General features: G+C 30.1%; 2 protein-coding genes across 3 annotated transcripts; both read left to right on the plus strand.

The window, feature by feature from the left end:
- Window positions 1-52: 52 nt before the first annotated feature.
- On the plus strand, window positions 53-1,132 carry LOC112736859 (lipoamide acyltransferase component of branched-chain alpha-keto acid dehydrogenase complex, mitochondrial). Of its 2 annotated transcripts, none has more exons than XM_025786504.2 (3): window positions 53-439; window positions 640-728; window positions 828-1,132. In XM_025786504.2, exons 1-3 carry the CDS (start codon window positions 220-222, stop codon window positions 963-965), a joined length of 447 nt encoding a protein of 148 aa, XP_025642289.1. In that variant the 5' UTR covers window positions 53-219; the 3' UTR covers window positions 966-1,132. The 2 variants fall into 2 exon arrangements, with proteins under 2 accessions (XP_025642289.1, XP_025642288.1); XM_025786503.2 differs by having other exon boundaries at window positions 70-499.
- A 15,302-nt stretch (window positions 1,133-16,434) lies between these two features.
- LOC112736860 (uncharacterized) lies at window positions 16,435-19,847 on the plus strand. Its single transcript, XM_025786505.2, has 4 exons — window positions 16,435-16,974; window positions 17,732-18,955; window positions 19,036-19,112; window positions 19,419-19,847. Exons 1-4 carry the CDS (start codon window positions 16,543-16,545, stop codon window positions 19,699-19,701), a joined length of 2,016 nt encoding a protein of 671 aa, XP_025642290.1. The 5' UTR covers window positions 16,435-16,542; the 3' UTR covers window positions 19,702-19,847.
- Window positions 19,848-20,365: the final 518 nt, after the last annotated feature.

A 20,365-nucleotide genomic window follows, 5' to 3' on the forward strand; every position in this document is an offset into this window, starting at 1 on the left:
CTAAAGAGTGTGACACCTGGTATAAATAGGATACTTCCCCTAAGGTAAAAGCATCCATATGAATCTGAATCCCTTTTCTTCTGTCTCTTTCTTACGAGACAATGATACATGTCAACCTGGAAAGAAAACCGTGACGACCTTGAATGTTGAATAGCTTGGAAGTTAATTATTTTCTTCTCTATTCTCTTTTAGGGGATACCAAAGAGCAATGTAAAATCAATGTCTCTGGCTGCCAAGGTCCCACATTTCCATTATGTAGATGAGATAAAATGCAATGCTCTAGTGGAGCTTAAAACAGCGTTTCAGAAAAACAATCCTTATCCAGATGTCAAGCACACTTTTCTGCCAATATTAGTCAAATCATTGTCAATGGCCCTCACCAAGTACCCCTCTTTGAATAGTTGCTTCAAAGAGGATTTAATGGAGGTCATATTCAAAGGTCTGTCTCTTAAACATTACAGGCTGAACTCTCGATATGTCTTGCTAGCCTTCTTTGAAGGTTGAATGTGTTTGAATTTTGGTAGATTCAATGTTTTTTCTGGTTATAGTTGGTTGATATGTGGGGTCTGTTAATTCAATAGTTTATTTGAGGCATTAGCCGTCAATTTGGATCTGACAAGATGGGTTTACTTGCTATAGGTTCACACAACATTGGAGTTGCCATGGCTACTCCAAATGGTCTAGTTGTACCAAACATAAAGAATGTCCAGTCTCTTTCAATCTTGCAGGTTAGTTTTCAACCTTAGGTGAAATTTTTTATCCTCCGTTCAAAAGACCACATAATTCCCATCAAGTGTTAACTGAATTTGCTGAAACTGTGCCTAAAGCTTGCAAGAGGGACTGGAATTTTAGAAAAGCTAGCAGGAGAAAAGAAGTCTTCATTCGATGGAAACCTCCCCCAAATGGATGGGTTAAAGTTAATACTGATGGTGCCTCCCAAGGGAACCCGGGTAGTGGAGGTCTAATTCGAGATGAAAGTGGAAGATGGCTTGCATAACATAAGTACTTGTATCCAAACATTGGATTTCCGTTTGAATTTTAAATTTCTAATTTCTTTGTATGTGTATATAAATCTTTCTAACCTCATAAGAATTTGTTAGAAGTGCATAGCACAAGAAAAGAATTTCTCTCATCAAAATCTTGTTCATTCATCAAAATCTTATAAATTTTTTTCATTATCATCATCGACGGTTCTTCAATGGTTAGGCTTAGTAGGAATAATTTGACTCCAATCCATAAGTGGAAGAAATACAAATTTTTCAGCATATTCTTCTCAATTCAAAGAACTATCAATCTCCCAAATCCAATTCAACAACTTTACTTTTGCCTCGGATGCTGAAAAACTCTTTAGTTGGTTTCTGGCTTTGTTTTTTGGCTTGTTCTAATGATAGGTTCAACTCTTAGTCTCATTGATTATGGTGTTTAATATCTCTTCCTAACTAACTATATCTCAAATCTCTCTTATTGTCATGTTTTTTTTTTTTGGCTAACTTTCCTTGCCGGCAACAGTATTTATTGGATTAACATAGTTTATTATGTTGTTACAATAAGGAATTTTTTGTCTCATAGTTAAGTAACTATTAGAATTGCAACTTGTTACAAAGTTTGAGTGCTAAGGTTTTATACTAATGTTATTGATGTTTTTCCACTCCAAAAGAATAAGGGTGGAGCAATTTTGTTGCTAAACTCTATTTTTATTACAAAAGAATGCTCTAGCCTTGTTCTTTTGTGGTGAAAAAATATCAACAATATTAATATAAACCTTAGCGTTCAAATCTTGGTAACTAGTTGCGATTTCAACGGCTACTTGACTATGAGACAAAAAATTTCTTATTGTAACGACATAACAAACTGTGTTGATCCAGCAAATACTATTGTCACCAAAAAAAGTTAGCAAAAAAACATGCCAATAAGAGATATTTGAGATATAATTAGCTAGGAAGAGATATTAAACACCATAACCAATTAGACTAAGAGTTGAACCTATCATTAGGACAAGCCAAGAAGTAAGGCCAGAGAACCAACCAAAGAGTTTTCCAGCATCTGAGGCAAAAATAAGGTGGTTGAGTTGGATTTGGGAGATTAATAGAAGTTCTTTAAATTGAAAAGAATACGCTGAAAAATTTGTATTTGTTCCACTTATGAATTGGAACCAAATTATTACTATTAATCTTAACCATTAAAGAGTCGTTGACGATGATAATGAAAAAAATTAATAAGATTTTGATAAATAAATAAGGTTTTGTTGAGAGATTTTTTTTTAATTTTTTGTGCTATGCACTTCTAATAAATTTTTATGGAATTAGAAAAATTTATATACACTCACAGAGATTAGAAATTTAAAGTTCAAATAGAAATTCAAAGTTAAAATAGAAATTAGGCGATTGGCAATGTACATGATGCATGAAAAAATTAAGCAATTCAAACGGAAATTCTTGAATTGGGCATAAAATTAGGCAATGATTAGGCAATGTACATGATGCATGGAATGAAGATTAAACGTGTTGATAATTAAGGAATACTTTTACTAGTAACTCAAGAAAGAAATAACTTGAGCCAATTAAATAGCTATCTGCATAGTATGATTTTATGAAATAATGCGACCATGTACTACGTATTAACAAATTATATATAAGATTATTTAATAATTCTTTAATTTTTTTTCTTGGAAAAAGAATATCCATGAATGTCTCATTGTGAGAACTAAAGTTCTGAAAATCGGACCAGTCATCAAATCGTTTTAGTCATCGATTTACTGATTTATTGGTCCAACTGGTAATTTAACCGAAAAAATTATTTTAAAATAAAATAAAATAATAAATAAATTATAAAAGACCAAAGATAAAAGTATTCTAAGAACTCTTATTAGATACAATAATATTCAACCAGCACTCAAAGAACAACCACAGCAAGTGACTAAGCATACAAAATATGTGAATATTATTATAGCAAACATAATAATAAAATAGTTCTTCTAATGCGTCTTGGAAAATATTCCAAATCAAGAAAACTACATAATCTGATCCACTTGATTCAGAAAGCTACATATATTAGAAAAATTAAGAATCAACTAAAAGAAAAAGAAAAGGAAGGTCTGGTTGATTCAATTGCATGAGATGAAGAATCAAATAGGGCTGAGAAGCTGAGAGTTTAAATGTTAAACCTCATTATTTAAATAACATGACTCCATTATTGTTATTATTACACCCTTCTAATGTCACAAACTCAATATATATTATAGCCCGTTGACACTTGTGTATTCACAACTTGGTCTCATCATTCTAATTCATACCTTAAGTAGGGAGTTTTGGTTTGGAGTTCATGCCAATGATAATGACGAGAGGGATAAATCAGTAACATAAACAATGCAAATTTTAACAAAGTTCATCACAATAATCAACAATAAGAAAAAGCACTGAAAAAACACTTAGTAACCGGTCAATAACGGCCAGTTCGACAATTTTTAAACGATTTTCTCTCCAACAATTATAAATATCGAATTTGACTGTTTTTATTATCGGTTTCTAATTGAACAGATTCAACCGGCCAATTCAATCTAATTTTCAAAATCATGGTGAAAACTAGGGGTGGCAACGGGGCGGGTAGGGGCGGGTTTTTGCTCTACCCGACCCCGCCCCGCCTGACAAAAAACCCGCATAAAACCCGCCCTGCCCTACCCGCGGATAGTAAAATGTTAAACCCTAACCCGCCCCGCCCCTACCCGCCCTTATAATTATTAAATCCAACAAATAAAATAAAATTTTAAAAATTATATAACCACCATTTACATACATAACATAAATTAAAGTAAAAATTTATATATGATATAATATTATTAATCATTTTACTAATTATTTTATATATGTTAAATATTATATATATATATATATATATATATTTAACCTAAACCCGACCCCGCCCCGCCCCGCCCAAGAACCCGCCCCGGTGCGGGGGCGGATAATTACCCGCCCCGAGCGGGTAGGGGCGGGGTGAATACCCGCGGGTTCGGGTAGTGTTGCCACCCCTAGTGAAAACAATAATGCCTCACATAATTTTGCCAACCAAAATAAAAAATAAAATAAAATAAAAAATAATGGGATCTGGTAACTTGCCGTACTCAACCTCTATCTGATAAATAAAAAAATAGTGTCCGGCATTAAGGATGGATATGTGATTCATCATTCATGTTGAGTAGAGCTAGTGACTTGACTGACTTCCATTTCATGATGATAAGGAAGAAATTTAATAATAATGATTCAATTTTTACTGATAATTTTGGATACATATCCTATCATCATACAATAATGTAAATGGTCTTATGTCCAAAGTGACATATATCCTCTAAGGAATATTATTAGAGCATACTAAACAAACTTTTTCGACACTGATATCATAGAAGATTTTAGATAATGACTACCTATTAGAATAGACAAATTATAAAGAGATATTAGTCTCTTTTTCCAGCTCCTCCCTTCTAGAAACTAAGATTGGTCCTTATTAGTTATTACAAGACAAATTATTAAAAAATTATTTTGAACATATTTATATGAGTGATTTTTTATTGTATTTGTTTATTTAATAATATTATATTATGAAGTTATTTTTATAATGAAATTGAATTAAATTAGTCTAATTATTTAAAGATCGATAACTAAAAATTTTAGTTAAAAAAAGACATAAAAAATAATTAAATTTAATTACAAAGATAATTTATTCGATTATTATTTTATTTGTTTATTTATACACGACAATATTTTTTGGTCGTTGTGGATTTTAGTTTTTGAGAGTGGTGGGCATGATGATTTTTTTAGGGTTTTGGTTAGTTTTCGCATGTGGTTTTTGAAACATTGTCTATTATTTAAATTTTAGAAGAGAGAAACTAAAAAATAAATAATTTTCTATAAAAAATAAGTAACTGTTACGGACCGACGAGTCCAGTCTACTAGCCGCCGAATTGGGGCACCGTCCTTGACCCGGGTCCAAAGCACCCCCACGAAAGAGAGATCGACGGGTCGGTCCTTTGAACGTCCGACTCAAGACATACCCGACTTAACCACCCGCACGACCCAGGACACCGGTCGGGTCAGTATCTTCGGATCACAGCCCGAAGTTCCGACCCGGGGTCCGGAACGACCTGCCCCTCCCACGTGGATTATGACAGCTCATAGAAGCTTCTTGGGTAGTGGGCCAGGTCACTTTCAGGGCCCGTCCCACACAGTATAAAAGGGGAAATATCAGCTCTCCCCCGAGGTACGTGACATTCTTACTTAATCTGGCTACCACATTGTACGGACACTGACTTAATCGTCAGAGTGTCCTTGTAGGTGGCCACCCCCCACACTCCACTCCACCTCCGACGTCACCAACGAGCATTTTTGTCCTCGCTCTACGTCAGTCTAGGGTCTCATCCTCTCCTCTACTCATCACCACTCGACCCGTCGAGTACCCGAGAACATCAGGTATCAAACAGTAACATTTTATAAAAGTTGGTATTTAAATTCATTAATAGTTTAATTAAGTTTTTTTTTAATTATTAATTATTCAATTTAAAAAAAAAACTAAAAAATAAGTAACTTTTTATAAAAGTGAGTATTTAAATTAATTAAATAATATTATTTAAATTAAAAGACTGATTAATTAAAAACTAAAAATTTAAAAGATAAATAATATTTTTTATTAATTAAATAATATTATTTAAATTAAAAAATTGACTAAAGACTAAAAAAAAACAACTAGCATTTTTCTTCTTGAAATAGTTTCGAAATGCATGGAAAAAAATATTATTGCAACGCGGAAGAAATAGTTTGTTAAAATTCATGGTAAATTATGTGCATTATTTTAATCATGCAAGGACGGATCTTAGGGGGCGAGTGGAGGTCTCGGTCCCAACTTTTTAAAAAAAAATTAATAGTAATAAGTTATTAAGTATAATTTAATTTTTTAAAAAGTTATTTAGTATTTAGTCTAATATAAATAAAAGTCTAGCCTAACCTAAATATTAATGATTTCTAATATCTAAAAAAGTAAGTAATAATATTAAAAAAATTTAAAAATATATTATTACTAATATTTTTTAATTAAATAAAATTTTTCAAATCCCATAAAGTGGATTTTTTTTCTTGTGAGCGTCCTTCTTGATTCATTTGGTATTAATTCTCTCTATTTTAACTGTTACAACTGAGAGATCTTTTTTAACGATGAATATTGTGAAGAATAACTCATAAACAAAATGAAAGGTTAATTTCTTGCTAATTGTCTTTTAATTATATTGAAAAGAAAATTGCTGAAAAATTTGACAAAGATTCTATTATCGATAAATTTTATGATACGAAAAATCGACCACTTCGTTAATAAAAAGTATATACATATTTTTGTACTTTAAAATATATTCTCTATCGATATATTTTTGTAATACATTTGATATTATATAATTTTTTGTATAATATTTTAATATTATATATGTTATTGGCTCCTTCAGAGTAATATTTTTGGATTCATCCCTATAATCATGTACCCTTTATTTCTTTATTTTTGTAAAACTACAGTGAAAAAATATTATTTGTGTATATAAGTGTAAGAGTAACAATAATTCGATGTGTTTGAGAAAAATTGTAAATGAGTCGAGAGATTTTCGTGGGTCAAAGGAATTAATTGTATTATTTTTAGACATGTTGTTTCTGTGTCTTTTATTATGACAGTGGTATTGTTAATTTTTGGAATAGAAAAAATATAGGTAAATAATATAAACATTGAATAACGGTTTAAAAAAATATTAAATTAATTATTAAAATTAGATTCTCAATTTATTAGAATAATTAATTTTTGAATTTAAATTATTAGGGTTAGGCAACGTAACTTTTTCTTAGTATACCGTCACATCACGTTTTTTATTCCATCTCAACTCTCTTCCGCTCTTCCAATCAGAACGTTGTTCATCCCGATCCTTCCCTTGTCGCTCTGTCCAATACTCCTCCACCTCCATCGGTCAGTCGGACACGCCTCCCCCTCCTGCGCGCAGCCCAACGCGCCTCTCACCCACTGTCCATCCACTACTGCTGCTGTTTTCATGCCACTCTTCATTCTCCTCAGCGAGGTCAGCAAAAGTTGTATAGTTTTACTCCCTTAATCATTTCTTATTCTTCGCCCAATCCTTCCTTCTCATCGGTTGAAGGAGCAGCGGCGGTGTTAGTAATTGTGTGATTTTCTACCTCAATAATCACTTGAGTTAGCGATTGCCTAGTTTTCACTTGAATCACTAGAGAAGAACCTTCATCCTCACCGGTGGCTGCTGTCGGTAGTTGTCGAACCATTGAAGGAGCAGCAATAATGTTAGTCATTGCATCATTTTTACCACGGCCTTTCAATGAAGCTACTTCAATGGCCAGTTCAAGATGGTCATTTTAGTAGGTATGCGAATTATTATTTTAATTCTTATGTGGATGGTTATTTTATTAGATTATGTTTAGTTATATACAATTAAAATATACTGGATCTTCAATTCACTAGGTATATACGGGTGATTATTTTTATCCTTAAGTGGATGGTTATTTTCACAAGGGGTGAGCAACGGCAGTGACGGTATGTGGCAAGCCAAGCAGCAACGACGAGGAGGAACCCGGCGGCGCCGTTCGTTTCTGGTCTGGAGCGACGCCGATGAGGGGTCCTTGTTGACGAACCAGCAGTGACGATAGGGGCTAGTTGGTGCGATAGCAGCGACGACAGAGAATCTGGGAAGAAGCTGGTGCGTTGGTAAATTCTGGTACAATGGATGGTTAAAATTTTTGAATTACTGAATGGGATTTTTTGGTTGAGTAATTTGGGTGGAGTATTTTTTTTTTAAACTTCATTGGGCCAAATTTTTAGCTTGTTATTTACGTTATTCATATTTTCCGTTGTTTACCTAGCTGGGTCGTTTTGAATAATACTGTACATCCAAGTCTTTTTGTTAACCAAGTCTAATCAAGTTGGTCTAACATCAACAAAGATTAGTTATGGATACTAGTATCTATCTATCTATCTATCTATTTTTATTATATAAAGGTTGATACTTAAATTTTTCTATATTGTGTTTAAACCATATTTTCTTTTCTAACGATGTCATATTAACAATTTTGCTTACTTGGCAAAACTTAAAAATTAACTAATCATTTTTAGTAAAAAAATTAAATAAATAAATAAAATTTTTATCTATTATTATTATTCAATTAAAACACAAAATATTAATTAAATACAATGAATATACATTAAAAAGTGTCATAATAATAGTAATAATTATAAAAATTTTCAGTTACAAATATTGAAATTCAACAACTTATACATGTTAGCACTCTTACTAGTATATTATTTGGTTTACTTTATGCATACTACATAAGACTTTACTACTCTTCTCTCTCGTACCAGTTAACAAAAACTCTTTCAAATAGGTTTAAATTTGTCACAATTATAAAATTATGAATAATTTTATATTTATATTTTTAATATTTTTTATTTTAATTCATTTTTTTAAATCCAAATAAGTTCAAATTTCACATATCTCCTTATTAAGTATATTAAATATAGTACATTTTTGAAATTTTTCATTGTCATTCATTTTTAAAATTTTTTTTTTAATTATTTATAACTCAAAGAACACCATATGAGAAAACAAAGTATGACAACTAAAACAAATATAAAAATAGAAACAACAAATAAAAATATAATTTTATACAATTTTAATATAAAAGATTTATGTCTTTTTTAAAAATAAATAAATTTAAATTTTTAAAATAATAAATTATATTTAATTTTATTATACTTTAGTTGAATAATTATATAGAATTATATACAAATTATCAAATAAATATTTTACAAAATATTTTTAATATCAAATAATTTAAATTTAACATTAGTTTACATCTTTTCTAATCAATCTCTAAACAATATAATACTTATTAAAATACATCATATAATATAATTAATTTACTTCCCTGCGCATCATGTGGCTTCACACTAGTTAAATAAAAAAGTTTTAAACAATTCAAATTAACGAAGACTTCCCAATAATTTTTTTGATTTTTTAAATTATTTTTTAATTTGACTGGCTAAGAATTAATTTGTCATAGGGAATTTTTTAATAGTTAAATGAAATATTCAATAGAAATAGCAAACGATTTAAAATCCATTGAAAACTGACCCATTTGCCAATTCAAATATATTCTGAAAATCTTTTAATATTCTAAATCTTATTATTTAATTTGGTTAAACTTAACAAAAAGACTTAAATGTATAGATAACGGACTATAAATTTGGATTCCAATCTAATTAAATGACTTAACCAGATAAAATTATTTGATTTTAAATATGACTAAATCCAAATAAAATTAAGCCAATTTTAGGCCAAATCGACCGAATCTGTACGAACTCTAAACACCCTAAACACTAGTATATAGACAAAAAGAAAAGTCATGAGTAACTTTATTTAAGTAGTAGATTATTAATCCCTTTGTCAGAAATTATTGTGGCTTTAATGAACAGATAAGGTATATATTTTTCTCGAGAATAAGGATACACGCATACCATGAATAATTTTGGTAACAAAGAGCAGAATAAATTATAATAATTTTAATTTGTTCTTAAAATAAAATATATAGTATTGGAGTGTGGACTACTATGGTATATCACTTATTATCTGCTGAGATTACATATAATAATACGATTAAGTTTTCCCCAATAATTATGAGTATGAGTGAAAAAAGGTTTTCTCAATGTATATCTAATCGCCGCCCATTATCATATAACAATCTGGAAAAGCAGATCATATATGTAACAAAATATATAATATAATAATAGAGTTATATCTAGATAGATTTTTAAAATATTTTATATATTAGATTTTTTTATTTAAAAAAAATAATTATATTAAAATTTTTAAATTTTATAAAAATAAGATATATAAATTCTTATATTAATTAAATTTATTATTTTTAATTGGACAAACGAATTTTTAAAAATATGACAGGATGATTTATATATTTTACTATTATAAAGTTAAAAATTTTAACGTAATAAAATTTGTTTTGGGATGAAAACTTTCTATGCAAAAGGTCTTCGTATTTATTTTAGAGTATCTTTTTAGTTTAATTTTAAATAATTTTAAATTTAAAAAAAAAAAAGATTTTGAAGGATTAAATCTCATTAACAAATTTTATTATTTGAAAAACTAGGATTTTGGAAGTTTTTGTTAATTTTTAAAATTCTTCAAATTTTTTATTCTCAATTTTTTCCAAATTAAGAGGTGACAATCGGGTTCATTACATTAAATTAAGAAATAAAATTAAAATTATTTTAAAATTAGATCAAATTAAATATTTTAAACATTTTTTAAACTTTTTAAAATTTTAAAAACATAAAATATACTTTATTCTTTCGTTTAATAGAAAGAGATATAATTTTTATTTTTTATTAATGGGAAAATGAATGTGCAAATTGAATAATAAAGAATGGTCAATCAATCAATGGAAATTGAATAAGTAATAGAAAATTGTGGCATACAATGAGTCAAATAATACAAATCCAAGTCTCGATGATATATCATTGCATGGTTGTTGAATGTTGATGTCGTTGTTGTTCTTCTTATTATTATACACTGGTTTTCCAATGGATTTTAGTTTCCATTTTCATTTGTATGGCCCTAAATTCTTGTCTCTCATCATTTGTGTGGTTAATCTTATGTTTAAGAGTTTTATTTTGATGGGTTAGCAACAAAGAAACCGACAAATTATTGTTTTCACTCACATATTTTAAAGTTATATAAAATACAGAATGGAAAAAAAAAACCTGTCATAATTTTAAAAATTTTTAAATATATCGATATATCAGTATTTTAATAATTTTTAATCATTGATTTTAATTATAAAAAATATATATAATATATATAATTAAAATTAACGATTAAAAATAATAAAAACACCAATATATTAATATACTTAAAAACTTTTTAATATTTTATAGTTTATACTTTTTTTTTATATATTTGTATTTTTTTTTTCTCCTCACATATGAGTAAAGACTATAAATTATAAAAAATTATACATTAATATTTTGATAATTTTTAATCATCGATATTAATTATATATATTTTATATAGTTTATAATTAATATTAATAATTAAAATCACTAAAACACCGAAATATCGGTACACTTGAAAAGTTTTCCAAATTATATGTAAAGTGGAGGGGAAAAAAAAGTTAAAAGGGATCAATAAAAGAGATTTGGATCCTCTAAAGTTTGAATTTCACTTTAGAGAGTAAGGTGTGATCTCTCACCGTTGATTTCATAGGTGGGACCAATAATAAATATGAAAGAAAAACTATTCAAGGGTAGAAAATCACACTTTACTCTCTAAAGTGAAATCCAAACTTTAGAGGATCCAAATCCCAATAAAAGTGATATTTCATACTTTGATCTCCAGTTTCAAAAAATGTGCTTCAGTGTAATCAGTATTGGTGTCTACTGTCTTATCAATTATCACGCCTGGCCCCAAAACAAAGTAATTATGTAAAATAAAGTATATCAAAACTTAATTATTTTTAAATTTCTTTTTAACAAGTAAACATTCTTTTATGTTTGAATGTAAAACTAATTTATATTTATATATAATATCCAAATGTTTTATTTTATCTCTTTCAACATTTTATATTATAAAAATATAAAAAATTATTATTCTCGTTCTATGTATACTGAATCAGATTACTAAAACCACCAAGAAACACTACCTTGCAGTAATCATGACTATGTACTAATGTTCTTCATGTAATCAATTTTATATTTTAAAATAACTATTTAATAGAGATGTATATTAAAAAAAGTAATTTTAACTAATATCATAATATATTAAATTGTTTTTCCTTGTTGATTGTTAGAATGCAAGAATCAAACTAATTTGAGAAATCAAACTTATTAGATAAAATGTTATTTCATTAAACCAAAATTATAAAATAATTTTGAATTGAATTGAGAAAAATGTGAATCTCACGCATTGTTTCATTTAACTCATATTTTTTTTTATTATAATTTAACTCAAAACTGTGTAACAACGTTAGGCTGTAAAAGTAACATTTTCCCTAGCAACTTAATTATATATGATATGTATTTAATTTTAATGTATTAACAGTATAAAATATTTATATAATCGTTCAATTACATATATATTTTTAAATGATTATTCACATGATCAAAATAAAATATAATTATTACGTAGTTAAATTTATAAAACTGTTTTATACTGACAATGTATCAAATTTAAATTATATATATTATATACAATTTCTAATTAAAACATATAAATAAATGGAACACAAAACAAATAGAAACAACAAGAAACATGACATGATTGATTAATCATCGTGATAATGGAGGAATGATTTGGTAGCCACAAAACTTTTGAGATATGGTGGCAATATTCAGAGAATATAAGCAGCAGAGTGAGACAGTGGGAGACATTCCCCTCTTACAATACCTTTACATTATTAATGATAAATTGATTGATAATGTGCATTCTTATGCGTATATGTTTATTAGTTTGTTTTCAAGTTAAGTATTGAATAATGTAATAATTTCTTTATGTTCAATTATAATTCGAAATCAATTATTAGTGATCAAATTTTTTTCGGTTGATATCAAATAAATTTTTTTAATTATTTTTTACTTAAATTTAAAAACTAAATTTTATTTTAATTCTAATTTTAAATTTTAAATGTTTGGAACATCTTTGTGTGAATATTTGTGTGAATCTTTGTGTGAATATATTTGATAATATATTAAAAATGTTTAGAACATCTTTGTGTGAATATTTGTGTGAATCTTTGTGTGAATATATTTAAAAATGTTTGAATTTTAAATTCCTAATCTCTTTGTAAATGTATATAAATACTTCAAACCTTAGTTCATTTTATCTCATCAAAATCTTATTCATTCATCATAAGCATGTCTTCCTCATTATCATCATCAACAACTCTTTAATGGTTAAGCTTAGTAGGAATAATTTGGCTTCAATACATAAGTGGAACAAATACAAATTTTCTAGCATACTATTCCCAATTCAAAGAACTTCTATCAATCTCCCAAATCCATGCTGGAAAACTCTTTAGTTGGTTCTCTGGCCTTGTTTCTTGACTTGTCCTAATGATAGGTTCAACTCTTAGTCTAATTGGTTATGGTGTTCAATATCTCTTCCTAGCTAATTATATCTCAAATCTTTCTTATTGGCATGTTTTTTTGCTAACTTTTCTTGTCGGCAATAGTATTTGCTGGATCAACACAGTTTGTTATGTCGTTATAATAAGGAATTTTTTGTCTCATAGTCAAGTAGCTGTTGGAATCGCAACTAGTTACCAAGGTTTGAGTGCTAAGATTTATACCAATGTTGTTGATGTTTTTTCACCACAAAAGAACAAGGCTAGAGCATTCTTGTTGCTAAACTGTATTTTGCCCTTGGCAATAGGGTTAATTGTAGCTCCTATACTTAAACAAACCAAAACCACATCAAATGATTATCATCTTGGGTTTGGTGTGATTTTTGTGATCACATGTCGATAGTGGTTTGGGATTTGTGTCTAACAAAATTTTACCACTTGGAGTTTTAGTTGGCATCTTAGTGTCACTGTTGATGCCACTGTTGGTTCCAATTTCATTCAAGATTAAGTCATGGCATGAGAAGAGGGAGAACTACACTACCAATACTAATAAAGATGAGGTCAAAGAAAGTGAGAAGAAGGAGAAAGAGAAGTATGTGTTAGAGAAGAAATTGGAGTGAATTTGATGGTGCAAAGAATAGACTTTTTGGTTATATTTCTTTGTATGCTTTTTTGGTGCAACAATTGGTTTAGTTTTTCTTAATAATTCGGGACAAATTACTGAATCAAGAGAAAACTCTAACCCTTCATCTTTGGTGCCATCTCTCATGGACTATTTCTACAGGTAATAATTAATTAATTGCAAATTTATAATCTTTACAGAATTTTTTTTTCTTTATCTCTACCTTTTTTTGTAATAGTATTACCAACTTAATCCAATGTATTTTCATTCTCATTTAATTTAGAGAACAAATAAGCTATAAAATTTAAGATATATGATCAATGTTCTCTAAATGAGAATAAGAATGTAAATGTATTGGTTTAAGTTGGTGATACTGTTACAAATAAAAGATAAAGATAAAGAAAAAAAAATTCTAAATTGTAAATTTGTAATTAATTAATTATTACTGTAGAAATAGTCCATGAGAGATGGCACCAAAGATGAAGTGTTAGAGCTTCCTCTTGATTCAGCAATTTGTCCCAAGTTATTAAGAAAAACCAAACCAATTGTTGCACCAAAAAAGTACACAAAGAAATATAACCAAAAGTCTATTCTTTACACCATCAAATTCACTCCAATTTCTTCTCTGACACATACTTCTCTTTCTCCTTCTTCCTCACTTTCTTTGACCTCATCATTATTAGTATTGGTGGTGTAGTTCTCCCTCTTTTCATGCCATGACTCAATCTTGAATGAAATTGGAACTAACAGTGGCAACAACAATCACACTAAGATGCCAACTAAAACTCCAAGTGGTGAAATTTTGTTAGACACAAATTCCAAACCACTAACGACATGTGATCACAAAAATCACACCAAACCCAAGATAATAATCATTTGATGTGGTTTTGGTTTGTTTAAGTATAGGAGCTACAATTAACCCTATTGCCAAGGGCAAAATACAGTTTAGCAACAAGAATGCTCTAGCCTTGTTCTTTTGTGGTGAAAAAATATCAACAACATTGGTATAAATCTTAGCACTCAAACCTTGGTAACTAGTTGCGATTCCAACAGCTACTTGACTATGAGACAAAAAATTCCTTATTATAACGACATAACAAACTGTGTTGATCCAGCAAATACTATTGCCGACAAGAAAAGTTAGCAAACAAATTAAACATGCCAATAAGAGAGATTTGAGATATAGTTAGTTAGGAAGAGATATTGAACACCATAACCAATGAGACTAAGAGTTGAACCTATCATTAGGACAAGCCAAGAAGCAAGGCCAGAGAACCAACCAAAGAGTTTTCCAGCATGGATTTAGGAGATTGATAGAAGTTCTTTGAATAGGATGAGTATGCTAGAAAATTTGTATTTGTTCCACTTATATGTTGGAGCCAAATTATTCCTACTAAGCTTAACCATTGAAGAGCCGTTGATGATGATAATGAGGAAGACATGCTTATGATGAATGACCTTATTTTGACTTCTAGGGTTTGCTGGTTTCAAAACCTGTCTCCCCTTTTTTTTGAGGAAGTAAGGAAGTGGATAAACCAACTAACCCTGTAGGAGTTGGAGCAAGCTAATCCCTCTATCAGTCTAACCCCGCGAGCAAGGAAACTAGCTAAGCAAGTAATTCCAGACCAGGAAGGGCAGAAGAAGAATCGAATAAAGTCAGGAAGTCCCGGTGCTGGTGCTCTAGTAAACTGTCACAGGTACTAGGAGTCAGCCTGCAAGTAGTTGATTTCCTTTTTTATTTTTTGTGTTATGCACTTCTAATAAATTTTTATGAGGTTAGAAAGATTTATATACACTTGCGCGCAAGAGATTATAAATTTAAAATTCAAACAAAAAAATCAAAGTTGAAATAGAAATTAGGCAATGATAAGGCAATTGCTTAATTGGAGAAAGATAATATTAATGAGGAATATTAGGGGCAGCAACTTTTGTGATTTGTAGACATTAAATAGTCATTAATAGAGAGTACCTATCAAAATACCTATCTTTATCGAAAATATTATTTTCTATATAACAATAAGATTGTAGAATAAAAAAACTTTGTTTTAAATTTTCATCCATTGTTTTTGTCAACAAAGTAACTATATATTTCATATCGTCATTTGATATGCAATTTTGACATTAATAATACTATGCTAGTGAAACTTGGAATTAGTTATTCCTAGTATTTGAAAAAGGTGAAGATAATTTTTATGGTTGATAATAATATTAGATTGCGAGTTTTAAAGTTGATAATGATGATTTTGTATATCAAAAAAATAATTGACGATAGGAATAATTTAAAAATTTTAAATAATTTTTTAATAGAACCAATAAAAATTTAATAATCGAGTATTTTTATTAAACAAAATTTATTTTTTATAAATATATGTTTAATTTAATTTTTCGTAGTTAATTTTGTAAGTATTTACATATTGAAAAAGTTTAAAGGCAGTATTTTTATTAAAATTTGATTAATACTTAACCATAAAAAAAATAAATAATTTTATACCGTTAAATATCATCTCACACCATTAAAAATATTGATAATAACTAATTAATAACTAAACATTACAAATTTTGTTGATCCCTAACATTCCTTTATTTGATAATAAAAAATAATTATTTACTCAAAATTATTTAGTTATGATTTTTGTTTGTATTTTCTTTTCATATTTCGCCCGCGTGGACAACACTTTCAAAATTCCCAAAACCTCTGCTCTCTGTGTCTCTCACTCACTCAGCCAAAGAAACTCCTTCTCATGAAGAATGGAAAACCCTAAGACCCTATACCTCTCCTTCTCTAAATCCAATTCCAACTTCAACCACAGTGACCTTCTCATTCTTTGCGAAATCCTCTTCGAAAATCTCGGCACCGCATTCCGAACTCTCTTCTCTGCCCTCCCTCTCTTCCATGACCGTCACGCTGCCGGGTCAGATCCGAATCCGGATCAGAATTCACGGATTTGGCCGCTTGTTGAAGATGCTGCTATCCTTCTTCGCTGCTGCATGGTTTCTCTGACACTCCTTCACTCCGACCAGAAGTTCCTCGTCGACAAGACGCGTTTTCTCCACCGTGCACCCCACGCCTTCGTCTCCGTCCACGTCGCCAATTGCCGCCTGCGCTTCCGGAACTTCGTCTCAGGTGCTGACGTGGAACTATCCGATTCTTGCCGTCTGTTTCTGTGTGCGCTGCTAGAGGCAAGGCTACTACCTGCAACTGCCTAGCTTCTGCTTTTGTGGCTATGTTCTCTGCCTGATTAATGTTTCTGATGTTTAATTTAGGATTGTTTATTAATTTAAATTGTTTTGTGGAGCCTGTGATTTTGTTTCTTACTTGAAAATTTGGGTGCATTGATTACACATTGCGGTCGAGAATATTAGCAATAGCCACGTCTTCTTTTGATAGCTTTAGTTGGTTGCATGGATTCAACTATACGGTTTCGACTGTAGTAAAAGCAATATTTTGTCCCTTAGAATAACTCAGAGGAAACCGTAAAGTTCTAGTGGCTTCTCTGAAGGTTTTATGAAGTTTTAGACTTTTGTCTTAATTGGACTAGCTGTTTTTGGTTCACTTTGATTGTGGAAGGCCTATTATTTTCCTTTGACGTTACCAAATCAGCGTAGATAAGTGTCTACGTCTTTTCTTCAGTGCAGTCTTCTCTATATATTGTCATTGGCGCTTATTTGTTCTGATGACCAGCCTCATGGTGTCGATGCGCAACAAGATTCAGCTTTGAAAATATTTTCTTTCAGTTTGTTTGAAGTTTTAGTTTCAATTTGCTTACCATTAATTTTAGTTGTAGTTGCAAATGCAATATTCTTGTCACAGCTATCCAAGTTTTTGACGTTTGTAGTCATATTTTCTATATATATTAGCTGTTTTATTAACTTCCAAACACAAACATGTATAGAAATGTTATGATTCATGTCCAACTAAACTTGAAAGTTATTTCAGGTTTTTGCAGATGAGCTTCTAAGACATCAAACTTTAAGAAGCTATCTCATGCTTGTCGATTCAGTATCTTCCATGGGTGAAAAGCTTTTTGTGCACAATTCCATGCATCATGATTTTGCAAGTGTTTTGTTGGTGATAGCTGTCCATTTTAATCTGTCAGTTTCTAATGAGAATGCTTTTGAGAATTTTGTCAGTAGATTATTTTTGCATTGTGACAAGGATTCTCGATTTCCTGGACTTAGCCCTGCACCTGCCATATCATTGCTTATGGACCCTACTATGCCTTCTGCACCAAAGATGTTCCAGGCACATGTAATCTCCTTGGTTTCTGAAGCCATTGATGCTGGCTTAGATTCCACTAGTTTGGCTCCTAATATTAACTGGTACTTAATTGGATTCCAAAAAGCTGTTGTTTTGTACTCTATGCACATTACTCATTTGCAAATTGATAATTTTTACTCCAAATCGAAATGTGGCTATGATTTGTCCCAGCATAAGAAGCATCATCCAACATTTCAATCTTCTATTCTGCAAGTCACAAATAGCAAATTAAACCAAGTCTTATTGCTGTCAGATAATTCATGCAAAATATCCTCCAAAACAAAAGCCAACATTTTGGCCGATTGCATTGCTTTTATGAAAGGGAAGCAGTGCATATTTGCTGATTCATGCAGGGGCATGGCTGACTCAATTTTGGAAGGCCTAATTCATCGAGCTTTCTCCCAATATCCTTCTAGAGATGGTTTTTGTGTAAAGGAAAATACCAGTGCCAGAGATATATGTCTTCTTGCATCCATATTGAAGTTCATGGGTGTTTCGTTGATGCAAGCGATTAAGTGTCTAAATAATAGTGGTGCTTCAGGTTGTTTGAAAACCATGGAAAATACCTCTCTCCACGAGAAATATGGTTCATTGATCAGCCATGTTCGCCATTTTCAAGAAATAAAGTTTTGCTTACCCTTTCAAGCGTTTTTGTGTGATTTGATGAAAATGCAACAAACAAGTCACAGTGTCTCAAAATCGATGATTGTGCATTTCTCTGGCTTGCTATATATAAGTTTTAGTAGTGAGCTACATTTGTTGGCAAAGGGGTGTATATATGTAATTATGGCACTGATGTCTCTCATTGCTTTTGAAGAAGGGGATTTAGTTTCTTTAGATCCATTAAGGCATGGACGACTGAAATCTTGCTCCATTGTAGTCCAATCTAATAATACTGAAGAGGTGAAGTGTGCTTTCAGTTCTCTTGTTCTTGAATTAAGTTTGGTTTGTATGTTGTTCTTAAATCGTTGGTGAATTTGCAGGGGGTCGGATATGGAGATAAAGAATCTATCTACAAAGTTGTAGAGCAGTTCATTGGAATTCAAAAGGAAAATTTAAGGTACACATTGTTTCTAAATTGTAATCGAGTTTGGCCTTTTAGGTGTTGGCATTTGTCTTTGAAAAGAAAAAGGAAATGTCATGCAATTAGTCCGATGAATTATAATGTAGCTGAAATGAAAAGATAGAGAAAAAGTGCCTTCGAGTCAATACTGTTCAGTTTTAGTGCTATTGTTATTCTTTTCATGAGTTGTTGAGGTTTGAACCAGCTTCATAAATTGCTTGATGAAGTAATTACAGTTTTGTTTAAGTGAAAAGGTTCCTGCAGGATACCTGATAGTGTCCCTTCTGCCTTTATATTTTACAGATCAGGTTCTGCCACCTCCTACACCTGCAATAGGGAAGCTTTCCTTGATTGCATACTAGGAAACCCCAAAGAACTCGATGATTATGATGAACTTGTGGACTTCGTTGTCTGCACCACAGGAAAAGATTATTTCAGCTGGTTGAATAACCGCACACGATATCGAAAACAGAGACACGAGAAGATGATAGATCAAAGAAAGATTAAGAAGAAAGCAGTCATGAATGGAAAGTCTTGTAAGCGTCAGAAAATGGGTAGGTCTACCAAGCGTCAGATTTGGAAGTGATGTTTATATTTGATTGATGATTTCATGTAAAAATATGTTAATGTATATGCGATCTATTAATAGGAGGAAAAACAAAAACTTGCCTTCAGATGTGAACTTTTAAATTTGGTCACAAAGAGTCTAACAACTCAACCATAACTCTTTCATCCAATGTGCACATTAGTTTTGTTGTACGCAATTCGCATATCGGTTCACCTCGGAAAAAAGCGGCATAAATTCAAATTAGGTACTGTCTGCTCTAGCCGCTAGGTATGCGCAAATGACATTTGTGTAAACTAGCAACTAGCGACATTTGTGTAAACTAGCAACTAGATCAAGCTATTGGATTAACTTAAAGAAAGCATTTATAATACTGATTTAGAGGATAATATTGATATAATTTAGATTTAATTATTGTGTTAATTTTTATAATTGTATTAAATTTATAATTAACTTTATTTTTTTTTATCAATTAGATTTTATATTACTTTTAATTTTGTAATTAAATTTTTTTAATTTAAAAATGTTAAAATTAATAAAATATTTTTTTCAAAAATATATGATCAAAGATCTAATTAAATTTTTAATTATAGATATTTTTAATTTATAGAAAAATAGTCAATTCTAATATGTTTTATATTGATAATGACATAATTATAAAATTAAAAGTAATATAAGAGCCTAG

The sequence above is a fragment of the Arachis hypogaea genome, chromosome 13, assembly GCF_003086295.3.
Source record: "Arachis hypogaea cultivar Tifrunner chromosome 13, arahy.Tifrunner.gnm2.J5K5, whole genome shotgun sequence".
NCBI classification, from domain to species: domain Eukaryota; kingdom Viridiplantae; phylum Streptophyta; class Magnoliopsida; order Fabales; family Fabaceae; genus Arachis; species Arachis hypogaea.

Coding starts and splice junctions, on each gene's coding strand:
- LOC112736859 (XM_025786503.2), top strand. CDS start 220: ATGTCTCTGGCTGCCAAGGTCCCACATTTCCATTATGTAGATGAGATA. Junction 500..639: donor CTTGCTAGCCTTCTTTGAAG/GTTGAATGTGTT, acceptor TACTTGCTATAG/GTTCACACAACATTGGAGTT. Junction 729..827: donor AGTCTCTTTCAATCTTGCAG/GTTAGTTTTCAA, acceptor CTGTGCCTAAAG/CTTGCAAGAGGGACTGGAAT.
- LOC112736860 (XM_025786505.2), top strand. CDS start 16,543: ATGGAAAACCCTAAGACCCTATACCTCTCCTTCTCTAAATCCAATTCC. Junction 16,975..17,731: donor TTCTGTGTGCGCTGCTAGAG/GCAAGGCTACTA, acceptor AAGTTATTTCAG/GTTTTTGCAGATGAGCTTCT. Junction 18,956..19,035: donor AATCTAATAATACTGAAGAG/GTGAAGTGTGCT, acceptor GTGAATTTGCAG/GGGGTCGGATATGGAGATAA.